The following is a 27,710-nucleotide window of genomic DNA, read 5'->3' as shown; positions in this document are numbered from 1 at the left end:
CTAAGTCCTCTTTCTGTTGAGTGGCTGTTGAGAGTTCCACATGGACTTTTCTTACAAAAACCACAGCCTTACTGCAGTTATTGCCAGTTTTAGTGTCTTGTTCTCGTTTTTTAATGAAGACAGATGTAGACATTTAAGAAATAATTTGGATGCAGCATCCGTCTTGTATATTAGCACTATTTGTAGACACCTCATATGATAGCAATTTTTTTTAGCATCTTTTATAGTGTCTTTCTAAAACTTTCATACAAGTATGATTTTGTGTATAAACAACTGTGGGCTATTGTTTTTGCACTTGTACTTCATTATTTTGTGAATTGTTTAGTGAGATAATTGCAATAAGTGTATCTCAGTCTGGTTTGGGAACAGACAACATATGCCTGGACTGGTGGGAGCAGAGTACAGTGATGCACCAGAGACAGAATCAGTTCATGCCAGTGGGGATAGAGAGTACTCATTCATCTGACTAGGAGTTTTAAGTTAGGAGGAAGATCTGTTAAGAGTTTGTGGGTTTTTTCCAGGAGGCGGAGATTGCAGTGAGCCGAGATCGCACTATCGCACTCTAGCCTGGGCGATGGAGTGAGACTCTGTCTCAAAAAAAAAAAAAAAACGGTTTCTAGGTTTTTTCTTAATAGAAAGTGTCATTAAATAGACTTGAGTTGTAAATAATGTAGTTAAAAGATTTAACAAATCTGAAGTATTGAAGGGAGACAATATAAATATGAAATAATATACTGAGAGAGTAAAGACTTGGGAAAGAAAAGAATGTTTTGTAGGCATCCTCTTGGGACCATCGCCTTGAGGCACAGAGGGGTTGGAAGCAGGATTTGGCACAGTGAGAAGCTGAGCTGCGATGCAGTCTCAACAGAGGCCTCAGTCAGCCCCGTGTGGCACCTTTCTCCCATGCGGAAGTGTTACCTCTTATCACCAGAGGGTCTTCTGGGTTGTGTGGTAGAGCGGCAGGACCTGTTAACAGGCACCGTCACTTGCACCTGCTGTAGAGCCCTCTCCTCCTCTGGGCCCCACGCAAAGCTGGTGACCTTTTCTGTCACCTGGTATTTGGGTCTCAGCAGTCCTCTCAGGTATGGGATGTGCTATCCACAGATCCTAAAGACGCTTAGCAGTGATTCTGCTTCTCTCTAGGAGAAGTGAGGTACAAGGTGCACTAGTGTGGCCTTTACTTGGGAGGGGATGTCCTGACGTGCACCAAACTGTTAGAACCCTAAAAATTGTGCTGACACTACAAGCCCTTAAATTGCATAGGGCATGGGTCTTACCAAGGACTCCAGTATTCTGACCACTTCTCGTTGCTCATTCAGTCTGATAGCACAATGCCCCTGATAGAGTAAGCTGGTTAGTGTGGTGCTTTGCAGGTGTTCCACATTTATTCAGACTCATAACAGCAGGCAGACTTATGAGAGCCCTGGGGCATAATTGTAAATGTATACATTGTTCCAACTCAAAGTGAACTGTTTCTGATCCTCTTTAGTGATAGGGTTGGGAAGGAGCACTTTGACGAAATCATTGTCCCTGTACCTGAGGCCATGCTAGTCTACTCTGTCAAGGAAAACCAGCTTGCAGAGAGGCTACAGCGGACCTGTTACTTGTTTGAGTTTCCAGTAGTTCAGTGTCATCCCCCAGGATTTGTGTGGTTTTTGCAGTGGTCAAACTGGTGAATTAAATGGAGATATGAGAGACCATCCCCTGTGTCCATCAGCTTTTTAAGGATGTCATTTCTCTCAGGATGCTATTTTGTTTCTCTTGTTCTATCTCGGTGTTTAGGGAGGAGGATGGCGTCAAATTCAGAGACTTCTTCTTGGCCTTCCCCATGATGATAGATCTTATGTCAGAGGCCAAGAATTCGGTGTTGCCCTGTGCCAGCTGCTGAGTGGCCACTGGGGGTCCTGGGCCAGGACTCCATTTACCGCCTGCCCCCCATGTGCCTTGCTGTCACAGACGAGCTGTGCTGATGCTTTGGGTCCCTGGGTAACAACATTCATTTGAACCTCCTCTTCACAGACCCTGGAATGCCTGCACATTCCCCTTAGCCCAGTGTCCATTTCCCCTTTGGGAGAAGGACTGCAGAAGCCATTGCCAAGTACAGTTTCTCTAGTGTCGCACAGTCCCTCCTCCTAGGGACCTGTTCTCTCCTACAGTCAGTGGGTTGCTGGTCTGGAAACAGGGCAAAGGGTCGTTTTTATTGGAGCAGCTGCCTACAGCTCCCTTTACATGTCTCCTTGATTTTTTTTCATTGTAAGGATTGATCCAGTGCCTTTTTGAGCTGCTCATTTTTTGCATCTGTGTTTTGCCCTCCTCAGTTTAGGACCTCAGCTGTCTTGTCGTGTGCATACTCTCCTGGCTCCTGTGGGGGCATAGTGCTCTGTCCTGTACTTTCTTAGGGGTTAGGCCCTTACCTTCCTTAACTGGCCCAGTGCTTTAGTGGCTGAGTGTGTCGCAACAACCCCAGTTATTGGTCTAGCAACCAGGAGAGGGGATGGGGTGTGGTAGTGGGGGCACAGGCATATGCTGTGGGCAGAGGTCCCTACACCATCCAGATGTGAGAAGGGAGTTCTTACTCTTCATGGGAAGGACTGGCCGCATCTGCAGGCTCAAAGAGTTCAAGGGAATCTGGGTAGTAAGATTTTTCAGGGAATCTGGGTAGTCAAGATCTTTAAGGGATTCTTTGTAGTCAAGATTTTTAAGGGCTTCTGGGTAGTCAAGATTTTAAAGGGAATCTGGGTATTCAAGAATTTTTTTCCCAGTTACTCCTTGGCTTTCTCTGCCTTTGCTGTCATGAGCTGTATGAGATGACTGTGTCTTTCTAAGCTCCTGTGGATGTCCCCTGGCTTTTATACTTACTTCTTAATTGTTGATTCATCATTTAAGCTTTTTGCATTTTTTTCAAGCATGAGTGAAGTTTAGCAGTAGCCCCCCCAAGTCCCACCAGTCTTCTCTTCTACTGTTTCTCCATAGTTCTCAAGCACCTGATGGATCTTGCAAGGTAATGCATTTGCTTCCACTGGCTCTCCCTGCTACTTAACGGTTGCATTGTTGCTGTGTGCTGGTACCATCTGTCTGCTCTCTCACTAGTGTGGTGGTCTCATTATCAACCAGGTAGATGATCCAGCTCCAGACTCCATTTTAGCATCTTTCCTAGGCTACCCTGGCACTGTCACAGGCTGGTTCCAGGAGTCAAACAATGAGATGTTTTTAGGGCATCCTCTTGACAGCATCATCTTTGGGCATGGAGGGATGGAAGCAGGATTGGGCACAGAAAGAAGCTGAGCTGCTGTGCAGTCTCAGCAAAGGCCTCAGCCAATCCCACAGGGTTTTCTGGAGCTGGTGGGTCTTCAGAGTTGTCCTGAGTTGGAACAAAGAGGCTGGACCTTTGTAGTCATTGATTAGACATTGGATGTGGGCTGCCTCTGAAAGGAGGTGTGGGCAGGGGCAAGGTGTGACGTGAGAATGCTGAAGTGGTTCTTGCAGGTGGCAGAGATTGTCATTATCAGCACTGCCATAGCCTTTGCAGAAGGCAGTCTTCTTAGGGGTACATCTCAGTACCCCCACACCCCAGACACCCAGAACTGCCCTTCATCCCAGCTTTCCCATATAGCCACTTATCCATGATTAATTGACTAGTACTGTTAAAATATTTTGTTTTTAAACTTAGGAATATAGAAAAGGAGTAGGGAGTATTATAAAGAATTGGGATTTTTTGCAGTTTTCCAAGACCTACTATGTCTGGTACAAGAGCTGCTAGCCACATATAGCTACTTAAATTTAAATTAATGAACACTTGTTAAAATTAATTCTGTTTCTTAGTGACACTAGCCATATTTCACAAGCCATATTTCAGCAGCCGTATGAACAGCATTACCCCACACTAGGGGGTTCCTGTGACCATCTACACACACACATACACACACGTTGCATTCTTAAACTCTTTCACATCGTTTAAGATCTCCTCTCCTTCCTGAAACATTTGCATACATACTGTTTCCCTGTACATAGTTTATTAGGAAAACTACTAGATCTTTATGTGAAAATGCCAGTATTTTGTATTTTCTAAGTGTATTTCAGAAATTCTAATGTCTAATAGATAAAGAGTTTGAAATAGCATCGAGCTTCTTTTCTGAAAAGCTAGCTCCATATGTCTGCACTCATTTACCTTGGAAATGAATACTAAGTAGCCAGGAGATTTTGTAAGTCCCTATGGATCTTGCATAGTCACTAAGCGAAAGAAGGGTATAATTGAAAATTGCACTTACATTTTGTCCCATTTGTTTCTAAAGGAGGAAAGCCAAGCATCTGTGACTTCAGCAGATCCAATTTTTCAAGTTCCAATTTCAAAGGCAGTTCAACTTACTACGAACGATGCCATAAAAACCACTCTGCTGATAGAATTGGACATTTCAGTAAGTTGCAAAATTTATTTCTCAGCACAGTAATATTGTCAAGATGTGCAGAAAGACGTGTGGTGCTTGGTTACATACGCTGAGCCGCGTGGTGCTTGGTTACGTACGCTGAGCCGGGTGGTGCTTGGTTAGGTACGCTGAGCCACGTGGTGCTTGGTTACCTACGCTGAGCCTCGTGGTGCTTGGTTACCTACGCTGAGCCTCGTGGTGCTTGGTTACCTACGCTGAGCCTCGTGGTGCTTGGTTACCTACGCTGAGCCTCGTGGTGCTTGGTTACCTACGCTGAGCCGCGTGGTGCTTGGTTACCTACGCTGAGCCGCGTGGTGCTTGGTTACGTACGCTGAGCCGCGTGGTGCTTGGTTACGTACGCTGAGCCGCGTGTGCTTGGTTAGGTGCGCTGAGCTGCATGGTGCTTGGTTATATAACAAGAGGTCTACCGAAAAATGATTACACTTGTCCCTTAGTATCTTTGAAGGATTTGTTCCAGGACCCCTTTCAGATATCCAGATCCTCAAAGCTCAAACCCCTTATATAAAATGTTATAGTATTTATATGTAATCTGTGCACATCCTCCCCTATACTTTAAGTCATCTGTCGATTACTTACGGTAACCACAATGTAAGTAGTTGCTATACTGTATTTTTAAGTTTACACTATTTTTACTGTTATTTTTTATTGTTTTTTTCCTCCCAAATATTTTCCATCCAGGGTTGGTTGATTCTGAGGATGGAGAACCTGAGGATATGGAGGGCCCACTGTATATAGAAACATTTACATACAGTTTTAGTCTGAGATGTGCCTCTATGCACCCTGTCCATGGGCCCCCTGCCCACCCTCCACACCCTGCTGGAATCCATTGACCTTAGGTTAAGAAACTGATCGACAATTCTAAAATAAGTGCTTGAGTACCTCTTCAAAGTCATTTAGCTCAACCCTTTATTTTGTGAAAGTCTTGAGAGGTTAAGTGGGTTCTTTCAGAAAAGCAAGGGCACATTAAGGCCGTCTGTGTAGATTTAATTGAACTTCCTAATAGAAAAAAAGAAATATAATGTGTCAAAACTAAATGGTTTTGCATCTATAAATATTAGTACTATGTACACCGAAATATTTTTTGTTCTGGTATTTTACATTTTTGTCATAAAGAGGCAATGGTTGGTCTGTGCTTAATCCAGTCTGTCGCCCTTGCTGGCAAGAAATGTGAGCTTGTGTCATTGTGAGAGGCTCCTTCTCAGAGCTGTAGCCTGCATCTGTATCACTCTAGGGCTTAGAGGCAATGGGCCTAGTAATAGACTTGACTTGGGAAGTGGTGGCTTTTTCAGCCCATGTTTGCTCACAGCCAGTATCAAGCCAGATGGTGTAATGTTTTAAACTTAAGGAAATAAAGTACCCTTTCCTGTCCCCTAAAGGAAAAGAGTGAAGTAAGGAGAAGAAAATTGAAAACCAATGCTTTTGATCATAATTAATTTCTTTTGGTCATAATGTATGTTTTCGTGTGTGTGTACATCTGTGTTTTTGTAAGAGGGATTTTTATATTTACATGGGTTATTGAAAATGCCATAGGACCTTACTTTGTAGAGAACAAGGAAGGTCTGACTTCCATTCTTTAAGTATGCAATGATAAAAGGCAAAACACTGGATAACTGCCAGATTTCTTTTTCATAGTAACTGCTAATAATGAAAATATGTTTATTTGGTTAGTTGGGCTTACTTTTTAAAATTGTGTTGTTTTTTCTTTGAAATTCTATTTTCTCTCTGAGTTCATATATTAAAATCATGATATTGAAAACTACATTTTTGTTCCCCTATAGCTTAAACTATGTAACACATATAATGGATTTTTTTTTTTTTTTTCCCATTTTGGCTCTTCCCTAGAAAACAGACTTTTCCTATCAGCCTGGAGATGCCTTCAGCGTAATCTGTCCTAACAGTGATTCTGAGGTACAAAGCCTACTCCAAAGATTGCAGCTTGAAGATAAGAGAGAGCACTACGTCCTTTTGAAAATAAAGACAGACACAAAGAAGAAAGGTACAGCCCTGCTGCTGTGACGGTAGGGTGTTGTGGGCCAGTGACTGGAGCTGATGGTGAGAGTGTGGCTCTAAGGTTCAGTGTCCTGTGTGGTGGCTGCACAGATGCCTGGGGCTCAGCTGTGCATCAGGGTCCGGGAACACAGACATACACTGGTATTGCTAGTTTCTTAACTTTCATGTTAATTACACTGAATAAGAAGATAATGGATGTTCTGATTATTGGACATTTGTGGACATGAAAAATGAGTGTAAATGTAGTTTTTGAGAAGCATTGGCCTAGGTTTTTAAAAAAATTTTTTTTCCTATTATGTTTACTTCTCATAGTATGTTTGTTTTTGCTCTATTATATAAAATAATTGCTTCATCCATAATTAAGTTATTTATTTTTCAAAGTATAAATGTTTACTTAGAATCTTGAATTAGTCCTAAATTGATTTTTTGAGAGTAATAATGCTAATGGAGTACTGCTATCTTTTTAGCTTTTTGTTTCTTAATTTTAAATAATTTTCCTTTCTTTTATATGGCCTATCTTGAATTTATAGTCTTTTATTTTTCTTTTTTTGTAAGGTGGAGTTTTTTTCACTGTATTCATTTTGGGGAATTTTTTTGACTGAATAAACATTGCCACAAGTCGTATTGCACTTTGATGTGCTGTGAAGTACTACAGTAATTGTGTTTTGGGGAATGTGTAAAACATTTTATTCTTTATCTTCTATGTCATGAACCCCTTTCTCGTCTTTACCTGGAAAGGAGCTGCCTTACCCCAGCATATACCTGCGAGATGTTCTCTCCAGTTCATTTTTACCTGGTGTCTTGAAATCCGAGCAATTCCTAAAAAGGTATTTTTTTCTCTCTTCTTCAGGTAACTATTTTAAAATATGCTTAGCTTTGTTTAGGATTGATTAAACAAATCTAGAATCTGCCCTTTACAGTCTTAAAAAATATGATCTTGATAGCATGTTTTTAATATTAGTTCTCACAGGTGTGTGCCATCATCATAACTATCATATACAAATCTTTTTATGTTGTATTTGCATTTTAATTTTTGTTTGAAATGAAGTTTAAATAGGGCTTTTTCTTAGTCTTATTTTTACTAGTCATTAACTGTGTAGCACATTCCACAGTGATGGAGGTGACTGCAGTTGACCTTGTGTTACCCAGGTACACGTTGCTGCTGCTGCTGTAATTGGTGACAGAAAGCTAATGCGAGCTTAGGATTCCCCACCACCACCACTTGCAACTTGCTACAGTTGTTAAGATCTCCTTTGTGTAATACTATGTAACTATTTATTGCTGTAACAGAATGCTTCAGGAAAAATGGAAGGGTTTTGGTAGGTAATAATCAGTTTTTAGATGAACTTGGTGGTAGAACAATCCACTAGATGTCAGTATTGTACCAGGAACTGTTTTTTTAAAACTACTTGTAACTGATTTCTTCTCACCAGTTACCTGAAGTGGCCATTAATGGCTAAAATTTTTCACATGTCCCTTGCCACACTTGTATCATCAGTGAGCATAGAGAGTGTTGTAATTAGGCCACCATCTCCCCAGTGTGGTTTTCGTGTCATTTTATTAATGTGTTTATTGCATTTCTAGTCTTGGATGAGTAAACTACTTTAGAGAGAGGCTCAGCTGTCTCTAAATACGTGTGTGTGTGTGTGTGTGTGTGTGTGTGTATATATATATATATTTTTTTTCCATCTTCCTTTCCTGGTAATCAGCTCGAGATGTAATTTGAGTAAATTTAGAATTAATTTACTGTGATGAAAGCTTACCGATTAAGTCACAATTTTGGTTCAGCTCTACTGCTTTTAAAATATGTGTAAAGTGTGTGTGTGTATGTGTGTGTGTATATATATGTGTGTATATATATTGGTGTGTATATATATGTATACCTGTTTTTTTTTTTTCCTCAAAAATAGTATGCTCATTGGAAAAATTCTGGATACAGAAATAACCTAGGAAACCAAAGTATTTTATAATCAAACCCTCAGAGTTAACACTTGAATTTTGCTTTCCTGAGGAAAATATGGGGATCCATATTGTATGTGCTGTTCTATAACTTGCCTTTTTAACTTAAATCGAGAATCTGTATATTTCAGGATGGAAAGAGTTTTAATGGATACCGTGGATACACCATTATTTGTTGATATAATTATGGGCAGTTGAGTCATTTTCGCTTTTTCACTACTAAAAAAGGCAAACTTTCTTGTATTAATTTTTGGACACTTACTTGAAGTATATTTGTAAAACAAATTCCTTGGAGTAGAATTGCTGTTTTAAAAATATTTACATTTTAAATTGTAACAATGTTTGTCAGCTTGCTCTCCAAAAACAGTGCAGTATTTCCTGTTTTAGTACCATAAAGTTTTCGTAGTTCTAAAGTGAAAAAAGTATGTTAAAGGATTTAAAATTGTGACTGTTTTAGCTTTTAATTTAGAAGATTGTATTGGCTTTAGAGTTTACAAACTGTTATTGATGGATTTTTTTATTATCTTCCAAAAAGTCTAAGCAGAGATTTGGGGCGTCCATTCAGCAGCGTGTCCTGAGTCCTTGTTTTTGTTCAACACTGAGTTTGGCATTTGGTGTAATTTGTTAGTGTCTTGGTATTTTAGACAGAGATTCTTCAGCTAAACCTTTGGAAACCTGTGACTCCTTTGGGAACAGTGATTTTGTCCTCCCTGTTAAGGAAGTCCAGGACATAATCGTCTTGAGCCATGGAATTTAAAGTAGCAGTACCCATTAGCATTTCACATAGCATTTGATGCGAATAATGACACTGAAGTGCTTTGTTCCTAAAGAGCCCTTGAGAAATAAGCTATGTATGCATGTAATTAATAGCTTGTAATTGCATTGAAATAAAAAATTCTTATTAGCAAGTTTGATGTTTTGTTCGGGAGTGTAGACTTTGAAAATTGGGATTCAGAATTTTATTATTTTTATTTATTTATTTACATTGTGAAATTTTTCAAACAGGTCAACATTAAAGCAAATGGTAAATTAAGTTCCCTCCTCCTAACAATAGCTCCTAGTGGCTTTCTCATTTTTTTCTTGGGTAATTGGGCGCATCCCCAGGAAGACACTGAACTGAGTATTCTAATAGCTCTACCCACAAATTGTGTCATAATTTAAGGCGGGCTCCTTTTTGTAGGCATTTTTGCGAGCCCTTGTGGACTATACCAGTGACAGCGCTGAAAAGCGCAGGCTACAGGAGCTGTGCAGTAAACAAGGGGCAGCCGATTATAGCCGCTTTGTACGAGATGCCTGCGCCTGCTTGTTGGATCTCCTCCTCGCTTTCCCTTCTTGCCAGCCACCACTCAGTCTCCTGCTTGGTGAGTAGTCGCTTTCACAAGCACTGTGGTGGCTGTTCGTGCACTGACAGGCGGGCCACCTTTCTGTAGTAAAGAAAATTTGCTGCTCTTGTCTTACCCTTTGTATTCTATGCATAAAGAATACATCTAAATGAATGGTGGTGATTGGTGTAAACATCTTATATCTTGTTCTCAGGGTGCTGTGACATCTGTGTGCCCTTCCAGAAGTCACACAATTCCCCTTCCAAACCTTTGGTTTTTCTTTTTTTTCCTTCCAGCAGTGTCACTATCATTTTCTCTCTTAGTAGAGTCACTTGTTATTCTCTTTTTTTGCCTCAGAATTGAGCATCTTTTCTAATTTAACTTTTTTCAGAAAGGTTGTTTAGCTAAATGTCTAAAAATGAGCTTTCTATTAAAAAGTTACCTTTTTCAAAGCTAATGAACATCATACTGAATTGATAGAGGTTGATGCAGTCTGTGCTGTGTGCAGAATGCAGAAATGCCCCCATCTGAGCCAGTCCAGATCGAGGGTCCTTCAAGAGCAAAAGGGGCCTATGTCGTACCAGTGCAAGTCGACATATTCATGGTACTGCCAGGCAGAGAACCATCCCATTTCAGATGAAAGGTAACCCATTTTTTTGCCCAGAGTGACTCTTCTAGTCCTCATACTCCAACAGAAGAGACCTAAGCGTTTTCCCTGAGCATTCGATGTCCAGGGGGCCTCTCTGTGGCTCTCAGGAAGGGATTGAAAATGCTTACTGGGGTGAAGACTGGGTGCTTTATAGGACTTCAAAGCCTTTATTACTTTCCTGTGCTTATAATTTTGTCACCTCCTTTCCCGTAGTGGTAAGTTGTCATGCGTTTAACATTTGCATTTTTCTTTGGTGACACCAAAATGTGTATTGTCCTTTTTACTCTTAGGCCAGCAAGATCCTTTTCGATGCCCAGTACAATTAAAGGCACCCTCCTCTGCAAGTCAGGGCCTGATTTCTCCTCCTTTTTCTTAGTGTTCTTTCCACTTAGGACCTCCCCAAAATTTAGGTAAGACCATGTTGCTGAATGAGGCCGCTCTTCTCGCCATCCTGTCCTAGGCTGGCCCTCTCACCCTCTCCAGTGAAGTCTTTGGAACCACAGCAGGATTAGGATGACAGAACACAGGGTGGGGAGTTCTAAGTAGTAGTGGAAAGTTCTCTTGTCATATACTATTTTATTTCAATTCTTTTCATAGATTTTTTGTTACCTTTTAGAATGTTTGTAACAATACCACATATTACATAGTTATATAAAAAAATTAAAGTCATTGGGACTTATAAAAATTATATTATTTTCTAATTTCCTTAAGAAAAATTAAAATATCTAAAGCTTAATATTAAGTCGAACACCCTACTGAACCTTATTTTGATGTTTAAAACTCTAAGCCATTATACATAGACCTTTTCAGATTTTCAGTTAAGTAACTGCTAAAAATAAAACATACCAAAACATAAAACATTTCGAAGTTTATTAGTGGATAGTTCAATATTTAAATACAGATTATTTAACCTGCTTTTGAAAGAATACCTGTGTATTTTGAAATCACTGAATTTTTTTTATGATTTTTTAAAAACCAAACACTTTAATTATTTTAAATGTAAGATGGAAAATCTTCAAGCCTAAGTATTTTCAGTAATTCTTGAAAGAGTAGCCTTTAATCTTTTGGGATCATGACTTTATTTTAAATCTGAAAACTGGACACCTCCCTGCAGAAAACTGCACATACCTAGTAAGAGTTTGCTGACTCCTCGCCTCTGAAGCCGCCTCATGGACCCATTCCTAGGAGCCTTTGCTTTCAAAATTTAGCATTTGGATAGAAATACTGACAAGAGTAAGGAAATGCGTCTTATCTCGTTTTTAACTTTACGAATTGAAAAAAATAGTAATATTTTACTTGAACGCAAAGAATTTATACATGCTCTTAACTATGATTTAAAACTAGAACATGATTTATTTTGAGTATTCTAAATAAGATGTGGATTTTTTATTTTTTAGGTAAGGTTATTTTCAGTAGTAGTGAATTAATAATTGCTTGTTTTTATTTTTTTCTAGAACATCTTCCTAAACTCCAACCCAGACCATATTCGTGTGCAAGGTACTAATATTCATTCACATAATATATAGCGTCATTGTCCAAAATCTTTTGGCACTCAGACTTCCAAATCCTTAGAGTTTACTAATTTATTCAGTGAAAACTTAGCTGATTTATGGAAGACAGTACCAGGCATAATAAAGCAGAAGAATCACAGAGCTCCTGTCCTCTGGGACTTCATAGAATTTAACGTCTTGGGTGGCTCCTGACGGCCCAGCACTGTTTGCCCACTTAGGAGTCTTAGGCTCCTCCACATGCTTCCTCTGTTGGTGTGCCCAGCCCCCGTCACTGAATGGCAGCAAAAGGTAGGGGAGACAGAAAAGTTCCACTATAAAACGTTTGATGAGGCTGGGTATGGTGGCTCATGCCTGTAATCCCAGCACTTCGGGAGGCTGAGGCTGGTAGATCACAAGGTCAGGAGATGAAGACTATCCTGGCTAACACTGTGAAACCCCGTCTGTACTAAAAATACAAAAACAAAATTAGCCGGGCGTGTTGGCGGGCGCCAGCTACTCGGGAGGCTGAGGTGGGAGAGTAGCGTGAACCCGGGAGGTGGAGATTGCAGTGAGCCGAGATCACGCCACTGCACTTGAGCCTGGGCAACATTGTGAGACCCTGTCTCAAAAAACAAAAACAAAGAAACATTTGATGAGCACTGACTTGTAGCATTCTCCCTCTGGCCTTCGTTCCATTGCATAACCTCTGCCGTTTTCCCGTCTGGCTCTCTGTTTTGCCTTTCATTAATAATAATACAAGAAAGTGCGCCATTGTTTTGGTTGAAAAAGGAATTAAGAATGAACTCAAGTTCTTTCGCATTATATACCCTGTAATGTGAAAAGAAATCTGTTTTTGTAGGGATGTCTTTTAAAGATGTTTTTACTTTGAATTTTTAGTTTTCTCTTTTCTGGGTGTATACTTCAGTCACTTGCAAGTTTTGTGATCTTACCGGTAGATAATGTATGGATATTTGTTAGAATTTATCCCCATTTCTTCACATGGTAAAATGTCTTTATAATATTGACTGAATGAGTCTTTTACATGAAGATCCTTAGGGCATATTACTTTTTATAAATCTCATCTAGTCCTAGTGCAAGCAAATAAAATTGGAAACTTTCTTGAATAACACAAAATATAGGGTGTGAGAGTGTGAGGGTTGGGGGCAGTTTTTAATTATGTAATGATAGCTTTCCTCTATGAGGATTTGGAAGGTAGGTTAGAGCCTATAAGGAAATATTTCTAAACTGAGTGAAAAAAGGATTGGTTTGACCCATGTGTGTAGTCATACTGATACCGAGTTCAAAACTTGTCTGTGTATCTTTGCAGCTCAAGTTTATTTCACCCAGGGAAGCTCCATTTTGTCTTCAACGTTGTGGAATTTCTGTCTACTGCCCCAACAGAGGTTCTGCGGAAGGGAGTGTGCACAGGCTGGCTGGCCTTGTTGGTTGCTTCCGTTCTTCAGCCAAACACACATGCATCCCATGAAGACAGCAGGAAAGCCGTGGCTCCTAAGGTGAGAAATTAGTACCTTCACCTCAACCTTGTTAACTCATACTCTTTGTTTGATTAGAAAAAAGCAATGTCTCACCCACATCATTCATTACTATCATAAGAACATTTATGCTGTTCTTGAATTTTAAAATCTCTATTGCAAGAGCAGAAACTGTTTACTTCCATTTACTCTCCAACTAGTGTGTGTATTTTCTGAATATGTCAAGCATGAATTTTATATAGTACGGTCTTTGCTTGTCCTATTCATGGAAAAGAGGACCTTTTATGTTGATATTCTTCGTACATCGGCCTAGGGAGGGCTGGAGAAGAGTCTAGAAGTATTTAAGGGGGGTGATGAGAGACAGTCTCATTTTATGTTTAAGGTGTATACTGCCTCTCAAATAAGTAGTTTTACAATGGGAGTCTGAGGGCAACTAAGGATTAATTTTATATTGTCCAGTTTTGGCTAGTAGGATTCCCGCATCCCTGTTTCTCTCCTTTTGTTATCTGTGGTGTCTGACATCTGAATTTGTGCCATTATTGAGAATGGCACAAATTCAGTAAATACTTTGACCACACCTAGGAGTAAAAGGTTATGTGATTTTCTCAACAGATTGTGGACACTTTACACCTGGACTTAGTGACACCTGTTTTTATGTTTTGATATGGCACTCAGCAGAATTTCGAGACCATGTGTGTAGGGAACAGTTTAAAGTTGTCCACAAGAATGGTTGAAATAAAGCAACATTTCAGGCTTTATCATGAAGTCCTCTTTCTTCATGGTAATGAAGAAATCAGTGATTCACTTGGAACGTTGTCTTAGGACAAGTTTGGTTTCTTTAAGTTATTAGAGGTGAAATGTTCATAGACCTTAGGGGGAATTAGGACTTCCTGGGATATACTTGAGAGGATGAGGGATGATTGCTGCTTGAAGTTGCCCTTTAACTTGGTATTTTTCCAGTCTGCTGCCTGGAACAGAGAGGCGCTTTACTGTGTTCACTATACATCGTATATTCATTATACATCAAAATACTAGAAACCTTATAGAAACTTTATTTTTTGAGAAGAAATATTATAGTACTGATATACAAGTATATGTCACATGGTGATTGTATAAAGATAGCAGATGATCTCCAGAACGTTAAAAACAATGTGTGTACATCACGTATCATAAACACTAAGCATGGGTGCCTTTCACCTACTCCTTTTCTCCCTCCCTGTCTTCCTCCTTCCTTCCCCATTTTAACAGATTTTTATTGACTGTCCAATCTATATGCAGTAGAAGTGCAGATGTGAAGGATATAATTTAAAACTCTCTGAAATTCCCTGTGCTTGTGCCATGTTTTATTACAAATTATAGAGAATGTTGACCTTTGCAAGACCTGTCACATGCCCTGCCCTACTACGGCAGATAGTACAGTTGTTCACAGATTAACCCTGCCACTGGTGTTCAGCCTGGCTGTGTGAAGGACATCTGCCACATCTAAGCAGGAGCACTAAGCCTGTGGGTGTGGCATAGATTGTCTCTCTTCTTCCCAGCTGCCGTGATACTCTCTCCACATAGACCCCCAAGTGAAGCAGCACCACAGCCTTCGAGGAAGAGAGCCCCAAAACATAGAAAGTGTGCTGTTGTCACAGGACCTTTGCACATGTGTTGTCTTTTCTGCCAGGAATATGCTGTGGCATGGCTAACTAGCTTGATTCACATCGTGGCCAAAGGTCTCTCTGTAGACATGGGCCTTCTTTGGCATTGGTGTTTGAATTACAAGCTCACTGCCACACCCATCATTTCCGTACCCTGTGCAATTTTGCTTCCTAAGACATTAGGAAGTCATTACCCATCATTCTGTGGATATACGTGGTAATGTGTATGTTTGTTTTCTGTTTCTCTCACTAGAATGTCAGTTCCATAAAGACAGGGGTGTTGTTTTGTTCATTTCTGTATCCCTAATGCCTGTCATAGTGAATACTTTCAGTAAATCTGTTAAATGAATGAAGCGAATAAGGCAAATGTAATGTTAACTAGTTTCATTCCCAAGTAAGAGCAATCATGAGACACAGCTCTGCCATTCCTTCATTTAAAAGGTATGGTGTTCAGGCTCTTCATTACTTCTACAGTTGTCCTTGAGTTAAAAGTTAAAATGTATACAATTTCACCGCCAGGCAAGGTGGAGGGGAATCCTGTCATTCTTAAACCTCGGTACCACTCACTATGACTTTTGCATATGTGAGTGAAACTGGAAGTGAAATATACTCAGATTGATTCAGAAATATATTTTGAAATTTTAACAAAAAGATTTTGTTAGTTATATGATTTATTTAGTTATGACAAAAATAATTCTGGGTAGTATTGGACCCGGAATAGCAAATACAGCACCATTCTCTAGAATATTTGGAGCAGCCCCTTAATTTCTTTTTAAGGTGCCTGACTTTTATTTAAAATTTTTCAACCTCATCGTGATGCTAATCTTTATTGTCTTCATATTTAGGATCCCTTTCTCCATAATATATACTGTTGTCTGCCCACCAGAAAGCAGATCTTATCCATGGACCAAGAAACATGATTTGATCATTGTCTATTTAGTGTTCCACCTCAAAGACACAATGCCTATCATTTTTTAAAACATTTTTTATTTCAATAGAAAAGAAAAATTTGCAAGACAAACTCTTTCTGTAGTGACAAATGTGCTCATGGTTTCAGTAAAATCTAATGCTGCTATTTAGTGATGTTTCTTTGATGGGAATTTTCCCTTTCTGATTTGTTTAGCAAAGGTCGTGTTGGTTATATACTCTTTCCTAGGTTTTCTTTCATGCTTACCACATTTGGTTTAATATTTCAGATATCCATCTCTCCTCGAACAACAAATTATTTCCACTTACCAAATGACCCCTCAATCCCCATCATAATGGTGGGTCCAGGAACTGGCATAGCACCGTTTATTGGGTTCCTACAACATAGGTATGTTCTTTTTTTGGCTAATGGGAAAATGTATTCCTGAGGAACTGTTTTGGATTCTTTAGTCGTTTTTAGGATAATTGGACTTTGATTGTAAAATTTTTATTTAAAAAATTATTATTCAATGTGTGATAACATAATTTGTCAGCATGGGAAAAGGAAACACACAATGTAGTAGAGATTTTGCTTTGTACTAGAACTTCCTTTTTTAACTGTGGCACTTTTAGTATTTCCTTTCTCAGCTACAGTGTGGTTTATAGCATATGTGGTTGGGGACAAATATTGGGCCTACCTTCGTACTGTGATGATGTACAGCTATTGTATCTATCCCTTAATTGGATAAAATTGGTAGTAACAGATCCAATTATAGTAAAAGTTTCAACATTAAACTCAAACATCAGTAATTTTCAACAGAATATTAATAAGTGTAACTTTATATCAGAACAGAATTATTTGATATGAAATAAATAAAATCAAATTGTACTTCTGCTTATATTTGACAACTAATGCGCAAGTCTTGGGTACTATTCCTCAGTAGAGTCCTGTCCTTTGGACAGTTATTTTACTTCGTTTTAAGTTTTTCCTTAAGGAAGCAAAAGCGTGATCACAGATGTCTGTGTCTCATCAGTGTGGTCATCATTTCATCGACACTTTACACATTCTACCTTTCACAGCCCTGTGCCACTTTTCCATAGTAAGAGTTCATTTATTCATAAAATTGCTATTAATATTATTGAATGTAGAACTCTGTCTGGATCTCACAGTGTGATACTTTGAATTGTCCTCATTTTGTGTACGTCGTATGTAGCCGCTTCTCCACACACTTGCCTAGCGTGGTGCCTGCTGGAGTGGCCATGACAGCCTGTGGAGAGTAAAACGCTGATTAAGTGACTGAATGTTCAACTGCAGAGGTGGATTTTACAAATCTGTCTGAGTTTGTTGGTGATAGTTCCTAATGAAAGAGATTGGTTTTACATATTCCTTATATCACACACCTAAACTTTTTTTTTCCTACTTAGAGAGAAACTCCAAGAACAACAGCCAGATGGAAACTTTGGAGCAGTGTGGTTGTTCTTTGGCTGCAGGCATAAGGATAGGGATTATCTATTCAGGTATTGTACAATCCCAGTATTGCACTCAACCGCTGAGTGTACAATTCTAATTCTCAGACTTTTTCAACTTGACAACCTTTCAGTGATCCATTATATATTATATTTCAGAGAAGAGCTCAGACATTTCCTTAAGCATGGGATCTTAACTCATCTAAAGGTTTCCTTCTCAAGAGATGCTCCTGTTGGGGAGGAGGAAGCCACAGCAAAGTATGTGCAAGACAACATCCAGCTTCATGGCCAGGAGGTGGTGAGAATCCTCCTCCACGAGAACGGCTGTATTTATGTGTGTGGGTGAGTCGTTATCGTGCCTAAGTCGGGTAGGAGAGGGCCATCGGTGATGTCTGTAGAAGAAACAAAGGACTGAGAAGCCAATAATCTAGATATGTAGGGATGAGACATTTGATTCTTAAGTACAGGAATAGAAATAACAGTTCTGAAATGATTTTGACATATTTACTAGCCCAGAAGTTGTTATTATCAGGTAAATAGTGGTGAAAGTTAATGCTTGCATTGTACATTCTTGGTACCATTTACATACCTGTTTTTCGCCTCTGAAAATTACACTCATGTTACAACATTAATCATGTGAATTGAAATCTCCAGATTGATTTTGTTGTATATAAGAATAGGTGATTTGTGCTGTTATGAACTGTTAATAACTAAGAAAGAAAAAGTATGATTTTGACCCTGAGAATGTGGATACTAGGAGTCTTTCTCTTCTAGGCATAATTCATGGTGATAAAGTTGACAAAAACCCAGAAACATTCTGTGTTACTAAATTTGATCTACTTTCTGAGGCAAAATCTGTTAGAGAAACCCATAATTGCGGAAGAAAAATTGTTTAACACTTATTTGCTTATTTTAATGAGACTTAAAAAATTTCTGCCAGTGAAAAAGAATTTTTGAAGTAAGAAATTCACTTTTTCATCCAAATACATTCCTGGGATTCAACACATTCTCTGAGTCAGGTTCTTTTGTTTTTTCCAACTGTAATGCAGAAGACAAAATACTGGCATCCTGACCCAGAACATATGTATAAATACAATTGAAACAAGTTTCATGAAACAAAACAACATTTTCTCTTTAGTTTTTATAACACATTCTGATCATTTCTCTTCCATTTTATTTAGTTTGCTTTAAAAGCTAGCTTTGGCTACTAAGTTGATTTCATGTCCTTTCAATAGATTTTGACTCCTAATTGAAAAACATTGCTTTAGGTCGATAAAGGGCAAAAATTCTAGACATTGTTTTGGTTTACATTTTCCTTAGCTTTTAATGAAGTATTTAGTCTGTATTTAGTCTGCATTTTGTTTGGCGAGGACAGTGCCATTGGTGGTCAAATACAGAGTTTTAGAGATGTACCTCTAAATAGTAGAGGCAGAGTTAATTGTACAGATCACAGATGACTGGTAATTGAGAACTTGGAGAGTATCTTAAATGTCCAGACTCTTTTAAAACATTATTCCAGAAATAACTCCTCCCAATCATTGGTGCTTTACTTTTCACATTGGTGAAATGCACTTGGAAGCATTAATAGCAGTGGTCAGAGGGCTCAGAAGGAAACTCTGGGTCACTTGAACATTGACGGCCTATCAGGGAAGCGGGAATGAAGTAGACAGAAGGAACAGCCACTAAAGAAGCAAAATTGTCCCAAAGCCAAGAGGGTGCTGTCTCAGGGAGGGAGCCTGTACTGCTGTCTCAGGGAGGGAGCCTGTACTGCTGATACAGCCTGTACTGCTGATATAGGCTGTATAGGAAACATGGTGCCAGCACCTGCCTCTGGTGAAGACCCCAGGAAGCTTCCACTCTGACAGAAGGCAAAGGGGGAGCAGGCACCTCACATGGCAAGAGAGGAAGCGAGAGGTAGGGAGAGGTGCCACACTCTCAGCCAGATCTCTCGGGAACGCAGAGGGAGAACTTACTCATTACAGCGAGCATAGCAACAAACCGTTCATGAGGGATCCGCCCGCATGACCCAGACGCCTCCCGCCAAGCCCCACTTCTAACGCTGGGAACCACGTTTTAATATAAAGATCTGGAGAGGGCACACATCCAGACTGATCAGAGGATAAGTGAGTTACACCTCCTCCTCTCAAACAACTTACTCCCTGGTGAGAAAGCTGCACATAAACAGACGTTTCTAACGTCGGAAGTGTTCCAGAGAGCACTGCAAGAGCACCCAGGAGGGGTACCTCCCCTGTCTTGTAAACTGAAGAGTTAAGAGGTAGAAGCACTTCAAAAGGACCTGGCACATACTAAGTCCTCGATAAAGGTGTCTGTTACTAATTGTATGTGCATAAAGACCTAGAAGTGTGCAAGAGATCTGGTTCCCTTCAGGAGTACAAGTCTACTGTGTGCTTTGAGAGTGGAAGGCAGGGAATGAGGGACGAGCCAGCAGGTGGGCCGGAACCAGGCGGCGCCTCAGATGCTTCTCTGACACCTAGGAAATTGTTGGCCTACTGTCGGGACCTGGAGCCTGTGGAGGACTGGGATCTGTAGAATCGTGTGGTCAGCTCTGCCTCCTACAACAGTCACCGTAGATGAAGGCCTGGCCTGGGCATGAGTGAGGCTGGGAGGTCTGTGTGAGATGTTCCAAGAAGAGGGAGGGAAGAACTATGGTGATACAGTCAAAGGAAATTAGACTTGTGAATTAAGGAGGATTTAGTAAAAATGCCTGCTTGTAAACAATCATCTTATTTTCTTTTTTAGAGATGCTAAGAATATGGCCAAGGATGTACATGATGCCCTTGTGGAAATAATAAGCAAAGAGATTGGAGTTGAAAAACTAGAAGCAATGAAAACCCTGGCCATTTTAAAAGAAGAAAAACGCTATCTTCAGGATATTTGGTCATAAAACCAGAAATTAAAGAGAATTAAGCTTTTTTGACTGAAAGTACTAGAAGTCAGTTTTACTAGTGCCAGGACTTTAAATTTTCAAAAGAAAATTTTCTTTTAGCATTTCTTGGAGGAGATGGAGTGGGGATTGGATTATTTAACAATATAACAAAACTTCCTGATTTGATTTTACACGTCTTCCATCTATGCCCTTCCTGTGCCTGTGACTCTCCCCGAACTGCCCTGTTGCCTGTGGGCTCTCCTGAGCTGAGGCCGCCTTCAGTCCCCATCAGTGCCTCCTTGACTTCCCGGAGAACTTCACAGAGACTCTGTCCTTCCATGCAAAGGCTTCCTGAAATAGGGAGACTGACTGAGTAGCTCATTCGTGTGAACTTACAGTGCCAACATTTAAAAAAATATGAAAATGATTTATTTTTGTATGATGTATACCCGTAAAGAATGTTCATATTAATGTACTTAAATTACACATGTAGAGCACATCTGTTATATGTTTATATAACTATCAAATGGTTATTTGTTACTAAAGCTATATTTCTGATAAAAAATATTTTAGGATAGTTGCCTACAAAGGGATTTATTTTCATGATGCTGGAAATATGAAATGTATTTTAAAATTTCACTCTGACATATGATTTATCTATCACCATTACTTTTTTTTAAGTCACAATTTCAGAATTTGGGAACATTTACATTCAATTTACAGGTACCAGAACATACATAGTTTAGTAAAAAGATACAGCCTTTTTCTTCTCTTTTCAAACTTCTTTTATTTCTGCTGCTTGGCTCAGTTTTGGGTTTTCCCACACTCTTTATCTTGATACCACTCGAGCTGTGTCCTGTACCTAAAATACTGACTTGAGGAGTATCCTTGTATTTTTAGATTCCCAGTGTCTAATTCTCTGTTATAATTTGCCCAAACAAAACAAAATAACAAAGGATTATGATAACTTTTTTCCACTGTTCTAGTATATATTGTATTTTTATTTGATAGCTTGGCATTTAAAAAATTTCTGTTGAAGGCTTTTGATCCTTTTGAGAAATAAAGATCTGAAAGAAATGGCATAATCTTAAAATGTAAATTTTTGTGGCTGTTTAATCTCTTCTCTTCATTATTATATATTTTATAATAGAAGCCAATCTAAAAATATGGGATAGGAACATATACTAAGCAAGTACTGTGTAACATGCATAATTATATGTGTAAGTTGTATGTATCAGCCAAGATATACTTAAGGTGAAAACATTAAAAGAGACAACAATATTCCTTATTAATAAGATACAACAATCAAGAACTTGTGTCCACCTACCAATAATATCTATAATTACATGACCCAAAACTTTTATCTATAAAAAGAAACTGACAAATAGTCAATCATAACTTGGTGTTGGAAACTGACCTAAGCCAATTTGTTTATACACAGCATCCAAGTTATGTCTAGAAACTGCTAGATTATCTATGTTTTAGGTGGGTATCGTTCAGCTGCTCCCTGCAGCGTTACCAGCTAGTGATAGTGAAAATACATTTCATTATAAATGCTGCTGTACATACAGATACATTTATCATTTTTTAAATGTATTATCTTAGTATCTGTGATTTATTAGTCATCGGGCACAAAACAGTTGTACTAACCTAGTTTCTAAGCTTAATGAAGTTCCAGCTGTCTCTTTAGGCACTCCACCACATCTTGCAGGAAGAGTTCACTCAAGGTGCGTGACAACGTGGATGTGACTACTCCAGGGGCAAAATTTTGTCCTTACTGTGAACCATCCTTTAACCTAGTGACTGGACATAGTATTTCAGAGTTAAGCCTCAGGCACCAGCCTAGGGCCTTGCTAGATAAAGTCTTTAACCTTGTTTATGTAGGGGTAGGGAGAAGTTAGCAGTGAGGGACCTTTTCTAACCTGTTATTCTAACAAGCCACTATTGCACTCATTATTTTTAATAGCCAGTCTTCATACGGCTCAGTGATAAAATTAACAGAAGAGCTTGTGGTAGGCAGTTCTGCAATGTGACTTTTCTGATTAGAACGCTCACTGCACCTAGACGGTTCCGTTCTGTGGTTCAGACTTACCGTGTTTGTGGGTTATTCTAAAGTGAGCTACACTGTTAAACTGAAACAGTCGTTCTATTGAGTCATACACTACCAGATAAAAAATAAAAAGCATTTGGATTTCACAGCAAACTATATAATATATGCCACACCCAACAAACTGGGCACCCTTGTTGATTTCAAATACTCTTGAACCATTTTAAAACATTGACCATGAACTAAGCCATAAAGGAAAACTCAACAAATCCCATAAAGCCTTGTTCACTGACTAATGTGATAAAAAGAACTACGAAAAAACCCACCAAGGCCACAATGAAACATTTTAAACACATGCAGATGATTCATAGCTTAAATTATTAAATGTACAGATGGAATTCAGGTGAAACAATACCCAAGGGGAGGATTCATTCATCTATTTCACAAAGTACTGTGTACCCAGTGACCAAAATAGTTAAAACACCTTTGTTTTCAGGGAGCTTTACGTCACGTTGAGGAGAGACATAAAATCTGTGAATTGCATGGGGTCTGAGAAGGTGATAAGGGCTATGGAGGATGACAAGTCAGAGTAAACGGGATGTGTGGCCTGCAGTCTTGGAGGGTTGGGGTGACTTTATAGGGAGTCTCTGAAGGTAAAAACTTGAAAAAGACGAGCCAGCCATCACGAGTATCTTGTGGAGGGAAAAGTCAGAACGAAGGCCCTGAGATAGAATGGTTGCAGGAAATGTGTCTTAATCCAGACCCCAAGAGTTCTTGAATCTCTTACAAGGAAGAATTTGGGGCGAGTCCATAAATTATTAGAGAAGTAAAGAAACAAAAGAATGGCAGCTCCATAGAGCAGCCCCGAGGGCTGCTGGTTGGCTATTTTTGCGGTTATTTCTTGATAATATGCTAGGGTGGATTATTCATGAGTTTTCCCAAGAAGAAGTGGGGATTTCCTTAGAATTAAGGGTTCCTCCCAGTTTTAGACCTTATAGGGTAACTTCTGGATGTTGCCAGGGCATTTGTAAACTGTCATGGTGCTGCTAATCCATTAAAATTAGCGTATGATGAGCAGTAAGGACTACCAGAGGTCACTTGTTGCCATCTTGATTTTGGCAAGTTTTGGCTGGCTTATTTACAGCATCCTGTTTTATTGGCAGGGTCTTTACAACCTGTATCTTGTGATACCAATCCCACTGACCTTCCATCCTGCGATTAAGAATGCCTAACCTCCTGGGAATGCAGCCCAGCAGGCCTCAGCCTCATTTTGCCCTGACCCTATTCAAGATGGAGTCACTCTAGTTCAAACACCTGTGACAGAACTGCCAGGCAAGTTGGAACAGCAAGGAGGGCATCGGGTATTGAGCAGAGTGACAAAGGGGGAAACTGATAAGTGATGACTATAGAAGACAAATGGGGAGGTCTGATAATGGTTTCAGATCGTCATAGCATTTTGGTTTTTACTCTAAATGAATACAAATCCATTTGGTCAGAGTGTTAAGGGTGGAAGGTATTTGAGTTACCAGCAGTGAATCTGTACGGGTCTGCAGCAACCTCAGTTCTTGCCTCCTCTGAAGAAAGAATTCAACTGAGGGACATAAGGCAGAAAAAGACCAAGGCAAGTTTCAGAGCAGGAGTGGAAGTTTATTTAAAAGGCTTTAGAGCAGGGAAGAAAGGAAAGGAGAGTATGCTTGGAAGAGACCCAAACCGGCACCAAGGTCAAGTGCCCTGTTTAACAGTGGTGCTAGGACTTTATAGGCTGGCACTTTTCCCATGATTCTTCCTTTAGGGTGGGCTGCCCACACATGCAGTGCCCCCCTTACTCTTGGGAGGTGAGCACCCGCAGTGTGTTTAGGAAGCTGTGCACATGCCCACCTGAGACTTTCTTCCCTTTTCCTGTGGAGTGCCCCTGAAGGTCATTTGCTGCAATTTTTTCTCTTAATGCGCATGCCCAGGAAGTTGCTTCTCCCTGGTGTCTGCAATTAACACTTCAGTGCAACAGGTGCAGATCATCAGGAAACACAATTTATCACTTTTAGAGAGGCATTGTGATAATTGCTGAACCATTACCCAACATTCCTAATGTGTGGGAGAGCCCTCTTCTGCCCTGCTCATGCCTGTCTTAACTACCTGTAACAAGAGGAGTAACATGGCTAGCTTACCTTCTAAAGGGATTATTGTGGTTGTTGTAGTTGAAGCAGGCAACCACTTAAAGAATTGAGGTAATACAAAAGATCAGATTATTAAACCAGACTTATGAGTCAGAAATGTTAGCCATTCTCAAGCTTGACTAATATCAAAGGTACAGGAAATTTTAGAGGACTGCCTATCCCATTCCCCAAGTTCTTCCTTGCTGCATTAGGTCCTTCCTAACTAAGATTTACCATGTGACTCCTGCATTGCTTATGGGGTATCACTTATTTTAAAAAGGAGCTATTTAGGTCATGAGATGTCTGTATTGTATGCCAAATATTGTCTGCATTATATGCCAAAAATTAGGCAGCTAATACAACATTTTCTGCACAGCCATATCCCATCAATCTATACCTCTCAGGTTTATTTACAGGGAGCGCCCTATACAAGTCAAGTACGTATTGCTGAAAGCATTCAGTAATTATGTTAAATGTAATTGTACTAAACAACTCAAATGAAAGTTTATTAAGCAAACCTACCAATATGTTGAGAAGAGACACATTTTAAGACACAGAAAGTTTGCAAATTTGGAAAAGCATATGCCACACAAACAAGAAAGTAGGTGTAGTTATCACAGAAAGGAGACTCACAGAAAGAAATAGTACTAGAGATACTTTCACAGTGACTGTAAGTCATTTGAAGACATGCAAATTCTATGTATGCCATTAATAACAAAGTTTCAAAATATATAAACAGAAGTTGTCAGTACTAAAAGGACAAAAAAGCAAACCCAAATTAAAACTGGGAAATTTAACATACCACTCTTAGTAGCAGGAAGATCAAGCAGATAAAATACTCTGGAAACCTTCAAAAGAAGGTTTTTAACAATGTAATTAGCCAGTTGGACCTAAATGACAACTCTAAAGTCAACAAGTTCAGAATGGAAATTATCATCTAGTTTCTGCTGAGTAATCACCAGCATAGACCAACTTTCTTTCTTTCTTTCTTTCTTTTTTTGAGACGGAGTCTCGCTCTGTCGCCCAGGCTGGAGTACAGTGGTGCAATCTCGGCTCACTGCAAGCTCCGCCTCCCGGGTTCACGCCATTCTCCTGCCTCAGCCTCCCGAGTAGCTGGGACTACAGGTGCCCGCCACCTCGCCCGGCTAATTTTTTGTATTTTTAGTAGAGACGGGGTTTCACCGTGTTAGCCAGGATGGTCTCGATCTCCTGACCTCATGATCCGCCCACCTCAGCCTCCCAAAGTGCTGGGATTACAGGCGTGAGCCACCGCAACCGGCCAGACCAGCTTTCAAAAAGATAGATAACAACTCTATCGGGCATGTTTTCTGAGATTTATACCAGAAGTCTGTAACTAAATGGAATTAGAATAATCCTCAAATATTTGGAAAAGAAGCAACACACAAAACAATTTTCCATGAATCAAAGAAAAGTCACAGGGAAATTAGAAATTATTTTGATGAAGAATAAAAGGACATACCAAAATCTGAATTATGCAGCTAAAGCAGTGCTTTAAGGGAGATTTATGGGGCTACATTCTTTTTTATAAAATTTAAAAATGCTTAAAAGTCAGTGATCGAAGGTCCCATCTTGAGAAGTTAGAAAAGGACCGGCAAATTAAGCACCACGGATAGAGAAGTAGAAAAAGATGAGAGAAGAATCCAATAAAATACAAAAAACGAAAAGTACGATAGAGAAAACCAGCAAAATAAAAGTTGGTTAAGATTAATACAACTGATATACTCCTAGCAAAAAATAAGCCAGAACAAAAGGGCCTATTTCCAGTATCTGGAATGAAATAAGGAACATTGTGACACATCCTGCAGACTTACTAAAAATCAGGAGAAAATATAATCAACTTTCTTATGTCAATTATTTGAAAATCTAGATGAATTGGACAAATTCTCTGAAAAATTCACCTTAGCAAAACTGACAGGCAAAACAGAAAACCAATACTTTTAATTTTTATGCCTATTTAAAAATTAAATCTTGAATTTAAAACCTTCCAAACAAACCCCTAGGACAGATGGCTTCACTGGTGGTCTCCAAATATTTAGGAAAGAAAGAGAACTTGCCTTGTTAAACCCTTCCGTAAAATACATATATATTTTTTAAATTCCAAATCATTTTAATGAGGCTAGCATAACCATATCAAAAATTACAGATGAGGTACCACAATCTGTACATACATCAAAGCATTATGTTGTATACCATAAATATATACGATTTTTACTTATCATTAAAAAAACTTAGACATTACAAGAAAATAAAAATATAGGTCATTTACTATTTCTTATAAACAGTAATGCAAAAATTCTAATCTAGATATTAGCAAATTCAATCAAGTAATATATAAAAAGATATTGCATTATTAAGTGAGGTTTTTCTTGGTATGCAAGGTTGATTTAACATTTAAAAATCAATCAATGTAATAATACACATTTACAGAATAAAGAGAAAAAATATCCTTTAAATCATGGGTAATGAACTTTCTGTAAAGCGATGGAGAGTAAATAAATTTAGTAAATTAATTTAGCATTACTTATACTGACATTAAATCAATTCTAGGCTTTCATGTATGTTTTATTTAATGCTAACATTTTGCTTTTTAAATGTGGTGGGCTTACATTTGATGGAAATCCAAATACTGATTTTGGCATCCATTAAATTTTTATGACTAGAGGTTGTGTTGTGTTTTTTTTTTTTAGGTTAGGAAAGTTTTTATTTATAAAATTATTATTTTAGTGTGAGAGAGAATGTGAAACTGGATTTCAATGAAGTAGATTGATGTATTTTATTGTCTGATGAGTTTCTCTTCCAGCATTTATTTATTATGTCGAGTGTTCTGGTGCGTGTAACTCGCTATTCTAAGGAGTGGTCCGGTCAAATAACAAGCTCAGTTCAGAACCAAGGAGTTCACTGGGTCTGCCCACTTCCACCACGCTTATTCCTTATCAAAGGAGCTACCTACCCTGTGTTAAACACAATGTCAGAAAACTTTTGCAGGTCTCATAGAGTCATCACTGAAGTTCCATGAGATGTGTCATTATTCTTAGTTTGCAGATGAGCCAGTTGGGGCTTAGAAGGTTTAACTGTCTTTTCCAAGGTCAGGGGTAGTAAATGTCATAGCCAGACTTTCAAATCCAGATCTGTTGGAATCCCAAGTCCATTACCTTTTATTTAAAAAAAAAGTGTCATACTTTTTTTTTTTTAATTTATTTTTTTTGAGAGGGAGTCTT

At 39.1% G+C, this 27,710-nt stretch overlaps 1 protein-coding gene across 2 annotated transcripts in view; it reads left to right on the top strand.

Moving 5' to 3' along the window:
• The window catches only part of MTRR (5-methyltetrahydrofolate-homocysteine methyltransferase reductase), a 31,110-nt gene extending 9,746 nt beyond the window's left edge, over positions 1–21,364 (top strand). For both annotated transcript variants that reach the window (XM_011974824.1, XM_011974825.1), the window contains exons 6-15: positions 4,293–4,415; positions 6,288–6,441; positions 7,194–7,282; positions 9,595–9,775; positions 11,840–11,882; positions 13,203–13,389; positions 16,208–16,326; positions 17,343–17,435; positions 17,544–17,726; positions 20,145–21,364. In XM_011974824.1, coding sequence (XP_011830214.1) covers positions 4,293–4,415; positions 6,288–6,441; positions 7,194–7,282; positions 9,595–9,775; positions 11,840–11,882; positions 13,203–13,389; positions 16,208–16,326; positions 17,343–17,435; positions 17,544–17,726; positions 20,145–20,289 — 1,317 coding nt within the window. In that variant the 3' untranslated portion in view covers positions 20,290–21,364. The remainder of the gene's footprint in view (positions 1–4,292; positions 4,416–6,287; positions 6,442–7,193; positions 7,283–9,594; positions 9,776–11,839; positions 11,883–13,202; positions 13,390–16,207; positions 16,327–17,342; positions 17,436–17,543; positions 17,727–20,144) is intronic.
• The last annotated feature ends 6,346 nt before the right edge of the window (positions 21,365–27,710 follow it).

The sequence above is a fragment of the Mandrillus leucophaeus genome, unplaced genomic scaffold (assembly GCF_000951045.1).
Source record: "Mandrillus leucophaeus isolate KB7577 unplaced genomic scaffold, Mleu.le_1.0 Scaffold1491, whole genome shotgun sequence".
NCBI lineage: Eukaryota > Metazoa > Chordata > Mammalia > Primates > Cercopithecidae > Mandrillus > Mandrillus leucophaeus.
Note: the sequence above shows the minus strand (reverse complement) of the source record. Positions and strands in the feature narration are given on the sequence as shown.